The 20180-nt window shown below is 33.2% G+C and overlaps 2 protein-coding genes across 4 annotated transcripts in view; one reads left to right on the top strand and one right to left on the bottom strand.

The window, feature by feature from the left end:
- Window positions 1-101: 101 nt before the first annotated feature.
- The window catches only part of LOC135840049 (midasin), a 78892-nt gene continuing 58813 nt past the window's right edge, over window positions 102-20180 (top strand). The window contains exons 1-35 of the mRNA XM_065356366.1: window positions 102-328; window positions 453-539; window positions 608-835; window positions 904-1067; window positions 1159-1256; window positions 1340-1484; window positions 1558-1688; window positions 1761-2054; window positions 2124-2254; window positions 2334-2452; window positions 2513-2693; window positions 2766-2978; window positions 3051-3165; window positions 3236-3455; window positions 3523-3733; window positions 3811-3990; window positions 4081-4227; window positions 4297-4432; window positions 4520-4763; window positions 4834-5042; window positions 5112-5258; window positions 5377-5524; window positions 5598-5708; window positions 5782-5901; window positions 5973-6157; window positions 6234-6360; window positions 6435-6565; window positions 6638-6834; window positions 6913-7098; window positions 7178-7332; window positions 7425-7765; window positions 7840-8037; window positions 8122-8412; window positions 8502-8738; window positions 10437-10565. Of these exons, the coding sequence (XP_065212438.1) occupies window positions 463-539; window positions 608-835; window positions 904-1067; window positions 1159-1256; window positions 1340-1484; window positions 1558-1688; window positions 1761-2054; window positions 2124-2254; window positions 2334-2452; window positions 2513-2693; window positions 2766-2978; window positions 3051-3165; window positions 3236-3455; window positions 3523-3733; window positions 3811-3990; window positions 4081-4227; window positions 4297-4432; window positions 4520-4763; window positions 4834-5042; window positions 5112-5258; window positions 5377-5524; window positions 5598-5708; window positions 5782-5901; window positions 5973-6157; window positions 6234-6360; window positions 6435-6565; window positions 6638-6834; window positions 6913-7098; window positions 7178-7332; window positions 7425-7765; window positions 7840-8037; window positions 8122-8412; window positions 8502-8738; window positions 10437-10565 (5946 nt within the window). The 5' untranslated portion in view covers window positions 102-328; window positions 453-462. The remainder of the gene's footprint in view (window positions 329-452; window positions 540-607; window positions 836-903; window positions 1068-1158; window positions 1257-1339; window positions 1485-1557; window positions 1689-1760; window positions 2055-2123; window positions 2255-2333; window positions 2453-2512; window positions 2694-2765; window positions 2979-3050; window positions 3166-3235; window positions 3456-3522; window positions 3734-3810; window positions 3991-4080; window positions 4228-4296; window positions 4433-4519; window positions 4764-4833; window positions 5043-5111; window positions 5259-5376; window positions 5525-5597; window positions 5709-5781; window positions 5902-5972; window positions 6158-6233; window positions 6361-6434; window positions 6566-6637; window positions 6835-6912; window positions 7099-7177; window positions 7333-7424; window positions 7766-7839; window positions 8038-8121; window positions 8413-8501; window positions 8739-10436; window positions 10566-20180) is intronic.
- The window catches only part of LOC135840062 (uncharacterized), a 39035-nt gene continuing 32360 nt past the window's right edge, over window positions 13506-20180 (bottom strand). For all 3 annotated transcript variants that reach the window (XM_065356393.1, XM_065356394.1, XM_065356392.1), the window contains one exon: window positions 13506-14970. In XM_065356393.1, the coding sequence (XP_065212465.1) occupies window positions 14782-14970 (189 nt within the window). In that variant the 3' untranslated portion in view covers window positions 13506-14781. The remainder of the gene's footprint in view (window positions 14971-20180) is intronic.

Below are 20180 nucleotides of genomic sequence, written 5' to 3'. Positions count from 1 at the left end.
TGTTTTTCAGAAATTTTGAAAACACTTGAAGATTTGGCAATGCAGCGCCATGTTATCACTGATAAGAAAAAAATGCGAATGCGGCTTTATGTACAAACATGACTTCAATCCTCACGTGGTTCACTTCGCTTCGTTCATTTCATGATTTTTGAAGATCTTTTCTCACTTTTCTGCGTAGTGTTTTGCAACCAAAAAATGAAGTAATATTCGTAATTTGAGTTGAATTCGTTGTTATACATATTTTTGTCCTCAAGTTGTCACGAGGATCAAATCAGAATACTGAAGTGAAATGCGCGAATGTGGCTAAACTATATTCAATTCTTTCCTGGTAAGCGTACTATACACTACAGTGTTATGAAATTTTGTTTACTTTGTATCTTTTTTAAATTTTTCATTAGTTCAAGGTATATTAATTTGCAATTGTTTCATTGAAACGTGGTCATGCATTTCAGATACCGAAACATGAATACAGACGAGAATCATCGACACATTTGCGTCGAATTGGCGAAATTGAGCAAGGATTTTCCTGATATGCTAAAGTATTGTATTATTCACTGCATTGGATATATCACTGTTATTTGGTGTTTCAATTTTTCGTACTTCTTAGGTTTTCATTGGAGTATTTCAATAAACATGGAGCTCCTTGGGGATTGATCGAAGAACACTTACCTACACCTCCTAAACGCAGTAAAATGATCAATACTAATACGATGGATGAGATATTAGAGGCTGTGTTAATTTACTTGCAAATATGTTCCTGTCATTTTCGGAAATCATGGGATTGGTCGCAATTCATAAATCAGTACAAGGATATTGATGAAAAATATGCCAAATGGTGAAGAAATAAATGACTTAAACTCTATATGGATATTTTGAGCCCTTCGCTTATGAATCATTTTTCAGGTTATTTTGTCAAATTGTGTCCATTGTAACTCGTATGTGTGAGGTAAAAAAAGAACGTATGCTTTCAACGGTGCTTCATTCAAATGAAGATTCTGTATCAACTAGTTTGCTGTACTTTAGTAAAGAAATCAAGGACATTTTGTCCTCATCTGATTTCATTTGTGGTAAGCGTAAACTTATTTATTAGAGATGTTCAATGTTTGTAATCATTTCACTCAACTGTTGTATATTTCACGTTATGTTCGACCGAAACAGGAACCGATCCTAAAAAACTACTCAGCATTTCTCAAAGCATATCTTCTACAATATCGGTTGGTGGTGTTGAACTGTCCATCGTCGGGAAACCAGAAAAAGTAATTTTTTTTACTTCACATTGAAAATGAACGCTATTTATTCATTTCAAATGATCAAATAAATGATTTGATTGTATTGTTAGGAGTCCGATTTAGTGTTGGTAAATTCAACTCTGAATAATTTGAGTGGATTGGCACTTGCAGTAGCTACCGGAAAACCAGTGTGTTTATGTGGACCAGTCGGCTGTGGAAAAACTGCTCTAGTTCAACATTTGGCATTAATTACTGGTAATAAAATTTCCTATTTTAATGAACAAAAAAATGTTGTGTGTGTTTTCTTATTCAATTTTTTTTCGCGTAGGTCATACAGCAACTAATAGACTATATCAAGTACAGCTTGGCGAAGAAATGGACTCAAAATTATTATTAGGGTCTTACAAATGCACTGATGTTCCTGGAGAGTTCATTTGGCAACCTGGAGTGCTAACGAAAGTATGTTCTTGTTCACCTTTAAAAAATTCTTCTCTGGATATATTCCCTAATTTTTGATACGTTTTCTTCTAGGCTGTTATTGGTGGAGATTGGCTGTTATTTGAAGATATTGATGCTGCTACAAGCGATGTGGTGACATTACTAGTTTCACTTATAGAGAGAAATTCATTAAGTGTTCCTGGATATCGAGATAATATCACACCAGCCCCTGGATTTCAAATGTTTTTCACTCAACGATTCATTAGCAGCATTAGCGGGTATTTTCAACAAAATTCATCCACTACAGAAATTCTACGAAGACATTGGATGCAACTTAATGTCGAGCCGTTAACTCAAGAAGAATTGATCCAATTGATAGAGATAAAAGTAGGCTGAATAATATCTAGAGTATTACTTCAAGTGTACTCGTTTGCTAATTTTATTTGTGGTTTCCAGTTTCCTGTTTTGAAAACTATTGCATCTCGAATGGTAAATGTGTTTCTACTTTTTTCGGTCGGTTATCACATGAAAGGAGATAAGCAAACGGTCGATGTTAATATTCCGAAAGGGCGATTAACTTCTACAAGGTACTCTACATATAAAACTATACATAGTATTTCTTATTTTGAACTGTTCTAATTTTTTTATTTTATTTTTTTATTGAAGAGATCTTTTGAAGTGGTGCTCTCGTTCCATTATTGGTTACAACGTTACATCTCAGGAATCCGCTCTAAATGTCATTCATAATGCTATTGATATATTCTGTTGCAACGTACCAGACAAAGGTATGCTTATGATTAGATATTTCAATACAATGAAAATCATATTCATCATCATCTTTTTAGAGGAAAGACTGAAACTTGCTACTGCCATTACAACATGTCTTGGAGTAGTAAAAACGGAAGCAGAACGTTATTGTAATGAAAGCAAACCTTTCATCAATATGGATGGTGAACGTTGTATTGCTGGAAGAGCTTCACTAGAAAGAAATATCAAATTAACCAGCGCTCCAGCTAGTTTAGACTTGTGAGTGGTATTTTTGAAGATCATAATATGTTTAACCGACCATATTTAAATTATGGTTTTGTCATTTTTTAGGAATAGCAAATCATATTTCGCTATGACTCGACCATCGTGCTGTTTGATGGAAAAATTAGCTTGTTGTTTGGTTCGAAGTGAGCCTATTCTTCTGGTTGGCGAAACTGGTACTGGTAAAACATCAACTTTACAACTACTGGCTAAACATACTGGAAATACCCTTGTTGTTTTGAATATGAATCAACAAAGCGATTCCACCGATTTGCTAGGAGGGTAAATATGACACGTATTTGAAAACCTCAGCTTTTATTTTCTGTGTTTTATACGCATATTTTCAATTTTTAGGTATAAACCTGTCGACGTTAAGTTTATAATTGGAAATTTACGAATCGAATTTGAAAATTTGTTTAGAGATTTATTCAATGTTCAACAAAATATGAAATTTTTGGATCATATATCTGTAAGAGGTCTAGCAAAATTACTTTATCCGTCAACTATATTATTTATTAATGAGTTTAATTCATTTACAGAATTGTTATACCCATAAATGGTGGGTTAAACTTATTGCTGTTATGAAGCACGTAGTTTGCACCGCTGTTAAACGTTTGAAGAATCCAAGCGACGAGAAAAAATTGTCAGAGTGGCGGAACTTGGAAGATAAGTTGGATCGTCTCGAAGTACAATTGAAACATAATCGTGCTTTAGCGTTTGCTTTTGTCGAGGGTGCTCTGGTTCGTGCGTTGAGACAAGGTATGTTTTGAAGCAAATTTATGTCGGTTATTCGTAGATTTTATTATTTATATTGCTGCATTTACAGGTTTTTGGGTTTTACTGGATGAAATAAATTTAGCCTCGGCAGAAACCTTGCAGTGTTTATCTGGATTATTGGAAGAAGAAGGCACTCTATCTTTATACGAAAAAGGGGAATTTGAACCTGTCAAACGGCACCCCCAATTTAGGCTGATGGCAGCAATGAACCCTGCTACGGACGTTGGAAAGAAACAATTACCTCCGGGGATTCGTAATCGGTACTACCTCTTCTAAATTTTCGTATTTCATACAACATTCGAATGCATATTATGAATTATGATGGAATGTTGAACAGATTCACTGAATTATTTGTCGACGAATTGATCGATATAAGTGATTTAATAACTTTGGTGGCGTGTTATTTGAGAGAGTTGGCAGTTGATAGAATGACAGCTATAGCAAAATTCTATCTGAAAGTTAAAAAAGCAGCTTCATGCAATTTGAATGATGGTACTGGGCATAAGCCTCATTACAGGTCAGTGTTATAATTTAACATTCGTGTTGTGAAAAAATCATTTTTGAACATACATTTTTTTTGTTTCTTTTTTTCCCTTCAAATTTATAGTTTACGTACTCTTTGCCGTGCTTTGGCCATAGTCGCTGCCAATCCGTGCAAAAATCTGAACAAATCTTTATATGAAGGATTCTGTCTAAGTTTTCTCACACAGCTGGATTTTGAATCGCACGAAATGGTCGAGAAATTGATTATCGAGTAAGATTTTTCCCCCTGCTAAACATGGCTTTAACAAATAGCTATCTAATCGATTGGTTTTCAAAATAGGTTCGTTATCAGAAAAGATAATATACAAAGTGTTCTTAGTCAAAGTATCCCTGAACCAGAACCAGTGGGACAGTTTGCATTTTTTGAAGGATATTGGATTCTTAAAGGTCCCATGGAAATAAAAGTGCCTTCAAAAGTGCGTCATTATTAAATATCGAATAGCTCTAATGTTTCTCATATGTATCTGTGTAATAATATCATTGGAAATGTCTTTCCCCTTTAGTATATTCTAACACCAACGGTGAAAAATAATTTGAGAGATCTAGTTCGAATAGTCTCTTTGAGTAATCATCCTGTGTTACTGCAAGGAGATACATCTGTGGGTAAAACTAGTCTGATTTCGTATTTGGCTGCAGCATCGGGCAACAAATGTCTAAGAATCAATAATCACGAGCATACTGATCTACAAGAATACATTGGTGCATATTCAGTTGATTCAGCTTCGGGTCAATTACTATTTAAAGAAGGTCTGTATTTTCAAATTCAAATTGCTCAACGATTAACATTGTAATTTTACCATTCATTTGAATTTTTCAGGGGTACTGGTCGAAGCTATGAGACATGGTTACTGGATCATACTCGATGAATTAAATTTGGCTCCATCTGATGTTCTGGAAGCATTAAATCGTGTTCTAGATGATAATAGGGAATTGTATATACCAGAAACGCAAACTACTGTAAAAGCAGATTCAAGATTTAGACTTTTCGCTACTCAGAATCCTCCTGGAATGTACGGAGGTCGAAAAGTATGAACGTTCGAAATACCTCAGTGATTATTTGTGCTCAGTTTGTTGACGACATTGAATATTTTTCAGATGCTGTCCCGCGCTTTTCGAAATCGTTTTATTGAACTGCATTTTGGAGAAATACCTTCTTCCGAGTTAGAAGTAATTTTGCATTTGAGGTGTGAAATGCCAACATCTGCCACTAAAAAAATTGTAGCTGTGATGAAAGAGTTACAGGTACTTAAACACGCTTTTTGTATATTACGAGTACAATCTCATTATTTCAAGTGCATATTATTGCACTGTTCCTGTTCTTCTGAAAGTGTTTAAAATCATACGTTATTAAATTATACAGGCACATCGCAAAGGTAGTGCTGCTTTTGCTGGTAAACAAGGGTTCATTACTCTTAGAGATCTGTTCCGTTGGGGCGAACGTTATAGATTAGCGAGTCGTGAATTGAATAAATCTTTTTACGATTGGGATCAACATATCGCCGATGAAGGTAACTTAATCAAAAGCTGACGAATTAATTTTTCCCCTACATTTTAATTTTAAAATTTAATGCCTCTGTTTAGGCTACTTGGTATTGGCTGGTCGTGTTCGGAAAGCCGAAGAATCAGAAATCATCTTAAAAGCATTGGAAAAACATCTGAAGAGAAAAGTGAATGTTGATAACCTCTTCACATGTAAGATTATTTTGTTGAGTGTGTGTCAGTTAAGTGTTTCAGTCGGTAATTTTTTTTTCTTTCCAATTTTTAGTATCTTCGGAAACCTCTACTGTTACAAAGCACATCTTAGAAGCGATTATCAATAAGAAAGTACCTGGTTTTGAACATATTGTATGGACGTCGAATTTGAGAAAATTGGCGGTCCTAGTTGGTAAGATTGAACTTTGTATTTGAAATGCATTCGTTTAATGGCTTGAATTAATTCAATGTTTTCAATTTCAGGTAAAGCGTTGGAATTCCAAGAGCCCGTTTTGATGGTTGGTGACACTGGATGTGGCAAAACGACTATTTGCCAACTTTTAGCTGCGATGAACAATCTGAAATTATTCTCCGTTAATTGTCATCAACATTCCGAGAGCTCCGATTTCCTCGGAGGATTACGTCCTGTGAGACAGCGAAGTGAAAACGTATGTTCATTTTGATTTCACATCGGTAATATTATTATTGTGTTTTATAAAAATATTTCTATGATTTTCGCTGTAGGATTCCAGATTGTTTGAATGGATTGATGGACCTTTAGTCGAAGCCATGAGAACTGGTCAAATGTTTCTAGCAGATGAAATATCTCTCGGTGACGACAGCGTTTTAGAAAGATTGAATTCCTTGTTAGGTTAGTTGCAAAACTAGTACTCAAGTATGGCTGTTGTTTGATCGTGATTAATGTATAGTTTTACCATGATTTAGAACCCGAAAGAACTTTACTATTGACTGAGAAGACAAGCGGAAACTCAGAATTAGGAGAAGTAATAACAGCTCATGCTAGTTTCCGATTCTTGAGCACAATGAATCCTGGCGGCGATTACGGTAAAAAAGAAGTAAGTGAAATAATGCATCTTTTTTACTTGTTTGGATCATACCATAGTCTTATTTCATTTGTCGATTTTTAGCTATCTCCTGCATTGAGAAATCGATTGACTGAAATTTGGAGTGAAAGTTGTTCAGATCGCAATGATTTGATTTCAATTATCGAACATAATATTAAAGATGGAATATCGTTTGGTAACCAAGAAGATGGAAGCACTGGTATTGGACGTGCGATTTTAGATTTCATTGAATGGTTTCGTACTCAAGATATCGGAAAGAAGTAATTCATTCGTATTCAGTTCATTGATTTATTATTGTCTTTACGTAGAAACTATGCTGACCAGCAAATATTTTATAGAATGTTATGCAGTATTCGTGATATAATGTTATGGGTGAAATTTATAAATACAACGACGTATGACCATGAGGAAGAAGTACACGTTAGTTTGAATACTGTTCCTAAACTTGGTCTTGCAGAAGCGTACATTCATGGCGCTCATCTTGTTTTTCTCGATGGCTTGGGCACTGGAATGTCTAGCAATCAGTAAGTGTATCCTAGATCTAATTTCTTACATGTTTTCTCAAGTCTGAAATTAAACATCGTATTTTTTATTTTAATAAAGGGAACAATTCATCAAATCAAAAAAACAAGTCGCTACTGAATTTCTTCAAGATCAAATAAAAACTATCGGTTGCAAAGAAAATGATTCAATGCTAAATGAAAAATTCAATGTACCCGAGAATTGTTTTGGAATTCCTCCATTTTACATGGAAAAAGGTAGATATAATTTTCCTTTCCATTAAATCAAGAACTGAAATGAATTCTTTCCCAAAGTTCATCGAGTTATTCGTTTTTTGCTCTCATTTTAGGTGACATACCAGTCAATGAAAATTTCATCTCATCAAATTTTACTTTCCACGCCAAAACCACCAGAGGAAATTTACTTCGATTATTACGATCGCTACAGCTTCCTGGTCGAGCTATACTTTTAGAAGGAAGTCCTGGTGTAGGTAAAACGAGTCTTGTACAAGCTCTAGCCAAAGCAGCCGGTTATAATTTGACTCGGATCAATTTATCGGAGCAAACTGACGTATCTGATTTATTTGGAGCTGATTTACCAGTCGATGGAGCAGACGGTGGAGTATTCGCTTGGCGAGATGGACCGTTTTTGAAAGCTTTGAAGGATGGCGATTGGATTTTATTAGATGAGGTAGATATTGAATTTTTTATCAAGTCTTTGTTCATATTTTTCCTTTTCTGACTGTTTTTTTTTCTGTTTTCTAGTTGAATTTGGCTTCGCAATCTGTTCTGGAAGGTTTGAACGCTGTACTTGACCATAGAGGAGAATTATTTATACCCGAACTAGGCATGTCGTTCACTGTAAACTTGACGAAAACAAGATTATTCGCTTGCCAGAACCCTTTACGTCAAGGAGGTGCTAGAAAAGGATTACCTGCTTCCTTCTTAAACAGATTTACTCAGGTACATAATAGATTATTTTATGTACTTTCTTTTTCAGTCTTTTATGTTTGAATCTTGACTAATATAGTAACTTGTCCGCAATAGGTTTATATGGAGACATTGGATGATGAAGATATATCATTTATAGTTCAATCCTTACATCCCCTAGTGCCATCAGATATCGTTCAACTTATGACCAATTTCAATGGTCGTTTGAGTAAAGAATGTGGAGTTAAATGGGGCCTCCGTGGGGCTCCATGGGAAATGAATTTAAGAGATTTAATGAGATGGTGTCAAGTAATGGAAAAATATTCGAAGAATAATGGATACGATCCGGGTCGTTTTATTTCTTTAATTTATGCCGACCGCATGCGAACTGTCGAAGATAAACAACAGGTATGTTATTCGTAGTTAATGCCAGATTCAAGTTTTTTCGCATTTCTCAATTTCATTTTCATTTTTTTTTTTTTTTTTTTTTTTTTTAGGTTCTTTCCATTTATGAAAGCATTTTTGGAGAACGATATCCTTATTTGAGAACATCTTTACCATTCAATGTTACACCTACCGAAGTAACTTTAGGAGATGTTACACTTCCTAGAACTAGAGAAACTGAAATTGCTCAAATTATCGATCGAAATAATTCGCATCTTGTTTTACGAAATCAACTGAATACTTTGAGATCGTTGGCTATTTGTGTGGAGATGAACTGGTTCGTTATCTTGGTAAGTACAGAAATTGAAATTATTTTACGCATTCGTTTTTAGGTATTTCTTCTACGAACAAAAATTTGTTAGTGAACTTTCGAATTAAAAGTAACAAAGTTTTGAATTAATTTCAACTTGAAAAAGAAAAAAAAATTGAAATTAAAAGCTAAGAAGATTATTTTATTTTTAAGCTTTTGTCGTACTTTGATGGTAGACATGAAAAAGTTATTGATGTAATTAAAACAGAACAAATTGAGCGAATCTGAAAGCTTATATAAAACATTGCGACATTTTGATGAGTATAAAGTTTGAAAAATATATTGATTAGGCCTATTGCTACAAAAACTTTCATTCGCCCCCTCCAAAGATATGATAGGTAAGGTATCTTTCGGATTCCAACTTACATATGAAAGAACTTCGGCAATCCTTCAATTTCGAGGGAACTGAAAATAGTCTCGCTGAGAGAACACGTCACTCGCTCCTCATAATCAAATTTTAATCTACCGAAATAAATTTTTCGATTTTTGACGTTTTTTTTTTGATTTTTCATAAAAGAGCGAACTTTGTAATAAAAGCGTAAAAATCTGGCTGTTCATCTAAGTCTACCTCCTTCCTTATCAATTATGGCCACTTTCGACCCCGTTTGAAGCTTCTAGTGAGAAGTGTTTTGAAATTATTCCAAGAGGCGCTTTAAACAAATTTTCTCTGGATGGAAGCTCCAGATAAGTTCTAGAAGTGATCACTATTGATTCACATTGTTAACTTTCGTGATGGGCGGGGAGGGAAGGAGGAGGAGGCTAGAAAAAGTTTCAAATAATTTGCTTCAGGGATAAATTATTTAAAAAATGTTTCTTGTACGTATCAAATTTTCAATCTGTAAAATTCTTTTTCAACCGGTTACGTCTGATTGCGATCCACTTTTTCCGATCGATTCACAATATCGAACTTGTAACAAGATTGAAGTTGAATACAGCGTCTTCTGCATCAATCTCAGTATGCTGGAGACCACAGATGAGCGTAAAAGTGATCACAATCGATGAAGAGGGGGGGCTAAAGCTCACGACCCGATTTTCAGATTTTTATCTGAAATTCTACTCTTTTTGTAAAAAATTAATGTAGCTATTTTCAGACGAAAAAATGAATCTTGACAACTCGAAATTTGTTTCGAAGTGCTGGTAAATACTCTATGAATCAAATCTCACCTCAGTCGGACTGGATCGGTTGTAAAGATTGCTTCGTTACATTATTCATTACTTCTAAAGTTAGTTTGGTTAGTGTGTTTTGTGTTTTTAAATCAAAAAGAACATCCTGGACCACTCTTTGGTAAATTTGGGTTAAGAACCAATTTCATTATCTTTTATGGTAAATCCTTTTTACTTATTAGCAATCGTGAAGTGAGTCAGAAGAGGGTTATTGGAAAAGAAAAAGAACATCCCATCTTAGAATTCTCGTTCATAGAATACGCCTTTTTTCAAGTTGATCATTGAAAAGAAGAAACGAATTTTTGCGAAGCAACCTCACGATTTATAGTTGTGCTAATTTCAATTAGCGCGATAATCCGGGATTTTTCTTAACTGCCTTTTACCAATGATAAATGGCCCCTCGTTAATTTACTTTTAATCTTATTGTCTTTTCGACGGCGAGTTAAAAATGGATTCTTCGGAAAAACGCATTTACCCTTTGATTCGAGCGCTATTTAATTTATTTGTATTTCAGGTTGGAAATAGCGGTAGTGGGAAAACCAGCGTCGTGCATGTTATTTCCCAGCTGTGTAATAAAAAACTGGACGTGTTGTCGGTGAACGCTGCGATGGATACGATGGAAATTTTGGGAGGTTTTGAGCAGGTAAGTGTTTTTGTTGCGATACCACGCCGTGATTTGAAATTTATAATGCACGATTAAATTACAAAACAAACGAGGAAAAAACCACGTTGGTTTTTCACACGTCAAAAGAATTTAATAGGGAACGCGAATTGCGGTTTCGTTTAAATGGAAATGATAGCGTTTCATTTACAAATTAACGTCTGCGCTCGTATTAAATGCCTGATAATATAAATAGATGGGGTAAAACACTTTTTCAAATTGCATTTCAGGATACATAATTTTTTACTATGTGATGACCGTTGGTGGGGGGCGGGCAGTGTTTTTATAAACTTCCATTCGAGTTTATAAATATAAGTAGGTGGGTAACTGGGTACCTTCGTGGTTCACTTATTCTGATTGAAAATACTTGACTTTGAAGTAGATTTTTTAATTTTTAATTTTTTTTATTACATAGCCATAGAGTAAAATGAACAGGAATACTGATATAAAAATTACCTACCTACCTGTCTACCTATATGGGTACCTACTGCACAAGTATTTACCCTTAGACAGAGGTACCTAACTTGTATTGCATACTTAAATATGAATATAATGGATTTGAAACATCTAAATAGTTTAACGCTATGTTTTAATGAAGTGCTGCGTTTTGAATAATCGGGCCATGAAATTGTTTAGTTCTTGGGTTAATTAAAATTTTAGGCGTTGCACCCCTCGAATATATACATATACTCGCTTAACAATAAAGTATCGAAGCTTATTACGCGCCTAAAACTGAGTCTGCTTAATTTATTTTGTGTTTAAAAGTTTTTAGAAAGTTACTAAATTAATAAACTTAGTACATCTGTCGAACTTTTTACCCTTTGTGGATTAAAATAAAGTCGAGGCTTACTACGTTTTTTCCTCTGTGATTCAATTGTCTGTTAAAATTCATTTTTGTTACCTAGATTAATTTTCAAGTTTAGCGTTTCAATTCAGATTTTCAAACAAATATTTTTATTGAATAACGAATTATGGTTTGTTTTTGTTGGCCTATCTCATGCTTAACTCGAAATAGAATTTACATGAACTCTTCTACCCAAAGAGAAATGTAATTGGAATATTTCTAGCATGGAAGTTTTACCTTCTTGGTCTCAAACGCGGAAAATATTTTCGTGCCATCTTATTTTGAGGGAAAAGATAATTTCTATAGGAAAAATGGCATAGGTTTCGCTTAATTAATGTACCATACAGAAACGATTAACCAAGACCTAAATCAAATTTTTATTCACTGAATTATAGATTAGGTGCAATAAATAAATTAGGTACTATAATCGTTGGATGGCTATTTGCCAGATGGTATCGGCGATCGTCGAAATTAGTTAATAATGGCGCAGAAAAGCGAACAGAAAGAGATAAAGAAGGTACCGCGCTGTTTCCGAATTTAACGATATAAAATGATAAATGGTGTTGGAGAGGATGTTCCATATGAGCTTTCATTTATCCTGTAGTAGTGAGCTCTGGTTAGTTTGAGCGACATTACTTCATTTGCGCATACCCTGGAAAATTCTCAGCAAAAAGGTGAAAGATATTAAAGAGGTAGTTACGCGACGGAAATTTGTAACGAGTGTTATGTTAAAAAAAAAAAGAAAACCTTGGTCAGAAGGGCATACGAGCAGTACGTTTCGCAGGCGGTTATCATTATTTCGTTGATTTTACCTTCATTTAGTTTTTTATTCAATTTATGTATGGAATATTTTCTCCAACGAGATCAACACATACAGATTCTAAATTTCCCTTCAGTACTTTCTTGGTCTTTTATCGATTTTATAATTGTGTAAATATTGAACAAAGGAAGCTAATTCGGACTCGTTGAGGTTTAATAATTAACGCAAAAGAACGTCTTTGCTTTCACAATAATACAATGCTGAAGCATAATTCAAAAGTCGTTGTCGGAACTGCTGTTGGGAGCGATGCATCGCAGCTGTAAACACTATAAACTCGCAAAGCCAAGATGTTAATAAGGTCGACATATTTTCTCGTGTATAATAAATACTTACCACATATATTATATCGAAGTAAAAGTCTTTTCAAAGACAGACTAAAATGTGGGCACGTTTACTAAAGTTGAAGCCATTTATGTAATCTGTTTTAAATTCGTCCCTTTTACGGATTAACCTTTACTCCTTTTGTTAACCAATAGATGAACATAGGTTCATGTTCTACCAACTGGCATTTTAAATTATTGGCGACGTGAATAAGGCGAATTTCGCTTTCGTGTTTCAGTTGTACTATTCGTATGAATTATCTGGGCAATTTTTTCGTTCTTAAAATGAACGAAATAATAGTCGAGTGTGGAGATGTGAATTCCAAAAAGACAGTTGACAGTTTTTTTTTAAAAAATTACATTTCTAGAATGATCAAATTTTAGTCAAGCCTGAATACCTTGATTTTTATTTTTTTTTTGGGTATGCATCCTCTCCTTTCCTTTTCTCTACTCTACAGAAAGGGTTGAGAATATTGAAAATTTTTTCTTGGAAAATTAAACAAAGCTAGATCGGAAGAGCATACAAAAATAGCCTATCTGTCAAAACTTCAGGTATTAAGGTCTATTTCTCAAGCTTTGCACGAATTTTATTCGATCCAAAGGCGAAAAAAAAATGTTTCCTGCTTGAAAGCTGAAATTTTTATGTTTGCCCCACTTTCCCATTGATTAGAAGCGGTTTCGAACCGTTTTGAGTGATTTTGAAGTTTCAGGAAATTTTTAGAAATTATACATTTCACGAAATTTTTAAGGTTAGGAGTGAGTTGAAGAGCTCAAAAATTCTACCATCGAGTTTTCAAAGGTTAATGAGGATAATTCAGTTTCTATTGGGTACTTTTAAAATTCCAAGACTAGGGACTTTTCCCTTACAACTAACTGGCTGTATAAGTTTTGCTATTCAAATTTTATTCAAGGTTTAACTGGAGAGTGAGAAGAGTGGATTAATAAAACACATTATTATTTATTTGAACATGTCTTCACATTTTTTAAAATTAATAACTGTAAAAATTATGATGAAAAAGTGAACCATGTATTTAAAAGATGAAAATGTGTAGAGTTCCACTGCGTGCTATTTTTATTTTTTCGAGGAAAATTCCTGAATTTACGTATGTGCTTACCTGTGTTCGTCTTTGGCGCTGAATGTTTGGCATTTAAAACGCCGTACATACAGAAGTATTTATATAATGTACTCGTAAAAATGCAGGCGGAGGAATAATCTTTGATTTTAAAATGCTTATTTTTTTTGTTGAAAAATTTGAAAACATTTACCTATATATTTTTTTTTTGTTTGAAATTCATACAATAATGGCATTTTTAAAAGATAGGCAGGTAATTTACGTATTCCAAGAATTTTCCACAATTTGGAATTTCATTTCAAGAAAAAATGGCGTGAAGGGAATTTTTCTTTTCCTTCTTTTTTGGAAAGTTTCTTCAAAGTATGTTTCAACTTTGAATAGATGATTATTTTATTGTGATTATTAGGGAGGTACCTACTTTTTTTGTGAAATGAACAATACGTAATGAAAAAAATCAACTAGGTATTTGTAATTTATGTCTAGCAAAGATTACAAAATGGTAAAATCTAACATCTAAAAAAAAAAACAACTCGAAAACGTGATAGCATTATTGTTATCCTACATTTGTTCTACAAAATAGTTTAACAATAGTTTCAGATCTGTTTTTCCTTTGTATTATTTTAAAATTTCAAAAATATAAATTACTTAGGTGATATATGATTTACAATAGAAACTGAAAAATCTTGCGTGAATCAGAAATGCAGCAAAAGACAGTCATGAGGTGGGGGGGGAGAGGTACATAGTGTCGATGAAATATTACCAGTAATGAGGGCGTTCCGCAGAATCATTGTTGGAGGGACTTGAAAAATTTTCAATCATTCAAATTATTTTCGAAAAAAATCTTTTGAACATCGTTACGTAAATATTCTCAATTTGGAATTTTACCAACTCGATGAAGTAAACTCTCTTTTTTCAATTCGACATTGATTTGCGCAATGCCAGCTTCAACAATCATCAACCTGAATGCAAATTGAAAAAATAATCATTCCTCAAATTTTTCAACTCGTAGCTTCTAATTTCCAAATCGTTCCCGAATTTTCATCCGGATTTAATATTTACTTGCAATACAAATCTTGTCTTTAATTTATGATATTTTTGGTCAATTTGATCACGAAGTTTATTGAATCCATAATGCCGATGTTTATTCGCTGGCAGAGCTGTATCCGGAGTATTGTATTTCCGCATCCGCCAAAGACTGGTGTTGATATAGTGGAAGATTGGTTGGTGTATGATGATGACACGTATGATTGCACGATGGCTTTGAAATAGGCCTGTTTATGTCATCCCACGTGTCTTCGATATCTTCGTTCAGATGTGTAGAGTTTGCATCCTGCGAAACATTCTTGATATCAGTTTCGGTATTAATGTCATTTTAAGTTTATTTTGAAAACGATTCGTCAGTTGAATATCTGTTGGTTTTTCGTAAATAATGAAACTTTGCGAGGAGCGAGTATTTTTCATGTTAGTATCGAAAACCATTTTTTATGGATGACTTTCGTTATTTACATTTGCTGTAATGTAAAAAAAAATTGATAATTTAATAGAAATTCATTGAGTATATAAATAATTTTGTAGGTACACTTCTACTGCGTAGAAGAAAATTTGCATATTTTCTTTCCACAAAAAAAAAAGTTGAGGTTTATTTCAAGATAGCCGCTTTGCTTAAACATTAACTGAATGAAGAAATTTACTTCGGTGTATCGACCTCTTAAATTAATTCTTTTTACGAAATTGTTGAATGTTATTGACGTAGATTCTTCATTAATTCCGCCATGTCGTTTGCCTGGCGTGGAATCGAAACACGATTAATGTTTTTTTCTTCTTCCATATTTTAGTTTAAGTATTTGTTAATACTTTAATGTACCTACGTATGATTTAATGTCATCGCAGATTTATTTAAACAAGCAATTAATTTGTCGTCTAATGTCTATGGTTCAAGTTTAGCTACGTCGGAGTCTGACGCTGATAGGGCTGGCAAGGGAGCTTCTCGCTCTCTCAATGCTCGCAAAATTCATTTATGAAAGTATGAAAGTGAATGTGCTTTAGATTGATGGGACGAGGCTGTTCAGGTTTACTTCAAATTTCGTACATATTTCGCATCTAGTAAATTTATATACAAGTTCTCAAAACAAAAATAACGCAATTATGATTTTGATTTCCCCCCCCCTCATCCTCCTCCTCCTCCTCCTCCTCCTCAAGAAGTTATTGTCAAATTTTGAAAATTCCGCATTTTCCACAAAATTTACGTATTGAGAGGTCAATTTCTAACTATAAATGTTTGTTACATTTTACTACCTATTGTACAGAAATATCAAAAAATATGAGCGAATTTAAAAAAAAAATTATGTACCTAAGTATTGAAAATATTTTTCAATTTTCATTTTTTCGTTTAGACCTCTAGAAACATAGTTCTGTTAATGTAGGTAAATTAGGTCCATTTTGATGAATCGAGAGTCAAAAAAAGAGAAACGTTGAATTTTTTCAAACTCAAAAACTTTATTTTTTTCGCAATTCAGATATTAGAATGCTATTGTAGTTCGCTTGTAATTCATTAAATGACTACCAAGCGTAAAAATATAACGATGAAATTCGTTTCATATTGAAATAATTTGTCAGACTCGAAGAAATTGAACAAGTTCCAAAATTTTGGACATCATTAAAATAGAAAAGTTATGATGACTACTTACCTATTTTTCTGTGAAAATTTACGTAAAAAATTTCAAATAATTTATCAATTCTATGCTAACAAAACAATACCTGATGAAAAATTGACGTTGAAAAAAAAATCTCACCTGTTTTTGTACAAAGTCTTTAGTTAGGTATGTCGACGATTTTATTCGTATGTACTCGTATAAGAAAATTTTATAAAAGCCCAACTTTTCACGTATGCGTATTTTGGCGATATAAATCTATGATAAATTACTTTCTAAAAAAGGTATTGTTAGCTACCATTGTAGAGAGGATTTTAACGCTGGGTATACGAAAGGGCGTGAGTGTCAAAATTAGAAAATATTAAAAGCGCTATTTTTGATCGTATTATATACGAAAGGGCTGCTACAAATTGTTATGGAAAATAGCCAAGAGTCTCAATAAAATCAATTTTTCCCGGCAAACCAAACTTTAACCTTTCTACGAACAGCTTTCAAGTTTACTTAAGATTTTATAGTCTTCGTCGTATTGTTTAGAAGTGTTCATTCGTATTACTGAAGTACATCGTATGTGCATATATGTGTACTACAAGCCTACCGGGTGGATCGAATTTTGATTTATGTTGTACATGTATGTTTGGAAATGGTCATAGGTTCATTGAAAGTTATATCTTGACCACAAATTAAAGCAGGAAATAATCCAGTCTTCGTGTTCAATATTTTCGCGAGTCATATTGTCTTTTTGAAATGAAAATGTCAAAAATTTTGGATACTTACTTATTGAATTTTAAATATTCGAGTGTGGGTACATCGTTATCTACAGTTAATATTATAGCCATTTGAGAGGAATTTCCAATTTTGGAGGTAGGCGTCTTATAGTTTTGCTGCAGGTGATTTTGAAATCGTGTAATTTTCTCGGAAAAATCTTTAGGCATTACTAGCTCTCCCGAAAATTTTTTTGAACATCCTGTTCAAATTTTGAATGTTTCCTATTGTATGTATTATACTCATTTTATGATAATATGGTCAAAGTAATATGAATTTTTTCCCGCATTGTTTCGAGGTTAAAACACAACCTTCAGTTAAGCATCTCATTTTTGATGATTGATTTTAAAGAATAATAATTATACAGTATTGATAGATAAATAAATAGCTTTTAAAATGAATTTATGTGAAACGAAATTATAAATTCACCTTTATGCGTACTATTCGCACTCGACAATTGAGTACTCACTTACCTACTTTTCGCGTAAAATAAGTGAGTTAAAATTTCACATTTTGGCTGAATTAAATTTCCATCAATATTCTATCTCTAATATAGTAGGTAGGTACATATATATATTTATATGCTAGGGCTAATATCGTTACAAATTTATATAGGTACTTCTAGGTACTCATCTGGTGGACGAAAAACATGCTATTAAATTACTTCTACAGGGGTTGAAAATTATTTTAAAAAGATGTCGGGTAATTTATCTGAAAAGGCGCAACAAGTACGTGGCTACTCTCCGTATAATACTGTTAGCTTTTTATTCGAAGTGCTTTCTTCACAAAAGGTTAAAACCTTTCAAAGCGAAATTACTTGACCACTTATGTATACGATATAAGTAATGAAATGCTCGTCGAAATTTGAGCACCAATACTTGAACGTGTGTTTTTATTCGTCTATTTATTTCTAAATCTGGCTTGTTTTTTTTTTTCACTTGTGACCACTTTTTCATCACCGGGAAGGTTTTTTTTTTACACCTGACAAAAAACCAATTTGTTATTCTTTTGTCGCTGGCGTGTTCGTTGCATTTTTTCTTCTTTTTTTTTGAGATGGATAAAATGTTGTATTTTACATGTAATTTCCTAAAAGGTGATGTAAAATTCATCAAACGTAGTTCCTTCCTTTGTGTGACTCCATTAATAGTGTATATTATGCTTGCGAAGGATGTTTACGTGTGTAGGTAGGCTGTATGCTGTTTTTAAAGGAGTATTAGGTACTGAGCTGACGTATCTCTATCCTGGTATTGATAAAGTGCTGAGAATAAAGCTACGGTTCATCGTTTAGTATAATTTGCATAAAAAGTTTCTTCTTTAGAATACTCGTCGTGTATTTATATTTTTGAAAGTTTTCATAAAATTATCATACGTTTTAGAATACACACCTACCCTACACTTTTCTTACGTCATTTTTTTTTTTAAAGAAAAAATTATATAAGTTCGTTTCAGTTTTTTACTGAACGAAAATTGAATCTCGTGTGTATACTTACTCGTAGGCGCGGTTTTTGAATATTACGACTTCGCTAGAAGTGTTTATAAATTTTGTGGAAAAACATTCGAATGGCCTCAAACAATTCGTTGCTTCTTCGTCTCTTGTGAAAATCGGTTTCCGAATTTCGCGCTCAGTATCTATCTACTTTCGCGTTCTTGTATTAGATTGAATTTTTTTTTGTTTAATATCGCTAATACGGATCTTAGAACATGTTCATAGAATTCGGAGCCTTCGACGAGAAAATGGCAGAAACTTTCACTAAAAAATCCATTCAAAAAAATTGGTTCTTTTTTTTATGGACAAGACTCCTGAAATTATTGTTGAAAAAAGAAAAATTTGTACCCAATTTCTTGAGGTCTTTTTGTGATTCGAGATGTGATTTGATGTCAGATAACGTCGAAAAAAAGTGAGAATTCAAATTTTCAATTTTCATTGTAATGTAAGAGAACGAATGAATACCTAGACCTACCTAGTACCTCTACCTACCTACAGCTAATTTTCGTTTTTTTATCAACTTTTTCATATTTTGCATGTCGTTAGAGGTCGTCAAACGATGAACAATGGCGCAAACCGATGGTTCCCACGATTTTTTTTGCAGGCAGGAGGGACATTTGAAAATTTTCAAAACGACTGCCAAATGAAAATTTCAAATGCATCTGCCGGTAGTTCTAATCAACTTTGCCGTTCAAACTTTTTTCCAATTTTATTCCACATTCTTAGGGCTATATTCTCATGATGTCAAAATCAATGTTGCCACTTTTGCTGCTGATGTAAAAAAATTGGTTTAAAAACTTGCAATTGGAGTAAAAGTATGAAAGCATGGATTGAAAATTCTCAAAAATAGCCGTTTCTGTGTGAACAACATATCAAAAAACTAAAGTGATGGTTTTTGATATTTTCGATAAAATAATTTTTAAAGATTGTGATTAAATACTTTTAAAATTTCTCTAAAAAATTTCTAAGAAATAATTTTTGCAATAGCAAAATGCTTCATTAAAAAAATTTACAAAAAAGTGTTTTTTCAAAAATACTTAATTTTGGCATAATTACTCTTAAAAATTTGAAAAAAATACATACTATGAGAAAAGTTCAATCAATGTGATTTTGATCATGTGGGCGTTGCTTTAGCCCAAGTACGAGTAGGTTTAGTTATTCGGTAATTTTTTCTTTTTTCTTTCCCTCTCAAAAGTTCTTGAAAACGATAAAAATTGGCATTTTTCATCTATTCTTGTAAAGGGAGAAGATAATTTGGGAAAAATAATCCTATTGGGATCATGTCGATTATAATTTCTCAAAGATATCTTTCCCCGAAAACTTGGAAAAACAAATTCTCAAATCGATTTAAACAAAACAAGAGCAATTTTCAGAAAAATTTTTCATTTAAAGTAAAAAAAAAAATGGAATTGAAAAGTAGATAGTGGAAAATCAAATTTCATGTTTCGAGTCGTATTCTCAAGTATTTTTCCTGCGGTAACCATTCGAATTTCACCCCCCCCCCCCCCTCCACCGACTTCCTCTTCGAAACAAAGATAGACATGAATGATATGAATACATACACCTATCAATCTACAATTAGGAGTCTATATTGTGTGTTAATCAGTTGAAAAATGGATTCGTGTAAAATCTTTTTTGACT

This window comes from Planococcus citri, chromosome 3, assembly GCF_950023065.1.
Source record: "Planococcus citri chromosome 3, ihPlaCitr1.1, whole genome shotgun sequence".
Lineage (NCBI taxonomy): Eukaryota > Metazoa > Arthropoda > Insecta > Hemiptera > Pseudococcidae > Planococcus > Planococcus citri.
Note: the sequence above shows the minus strand (reverse complement) of the source record. Positions and strands in the feature narration are given on the sequence as shown.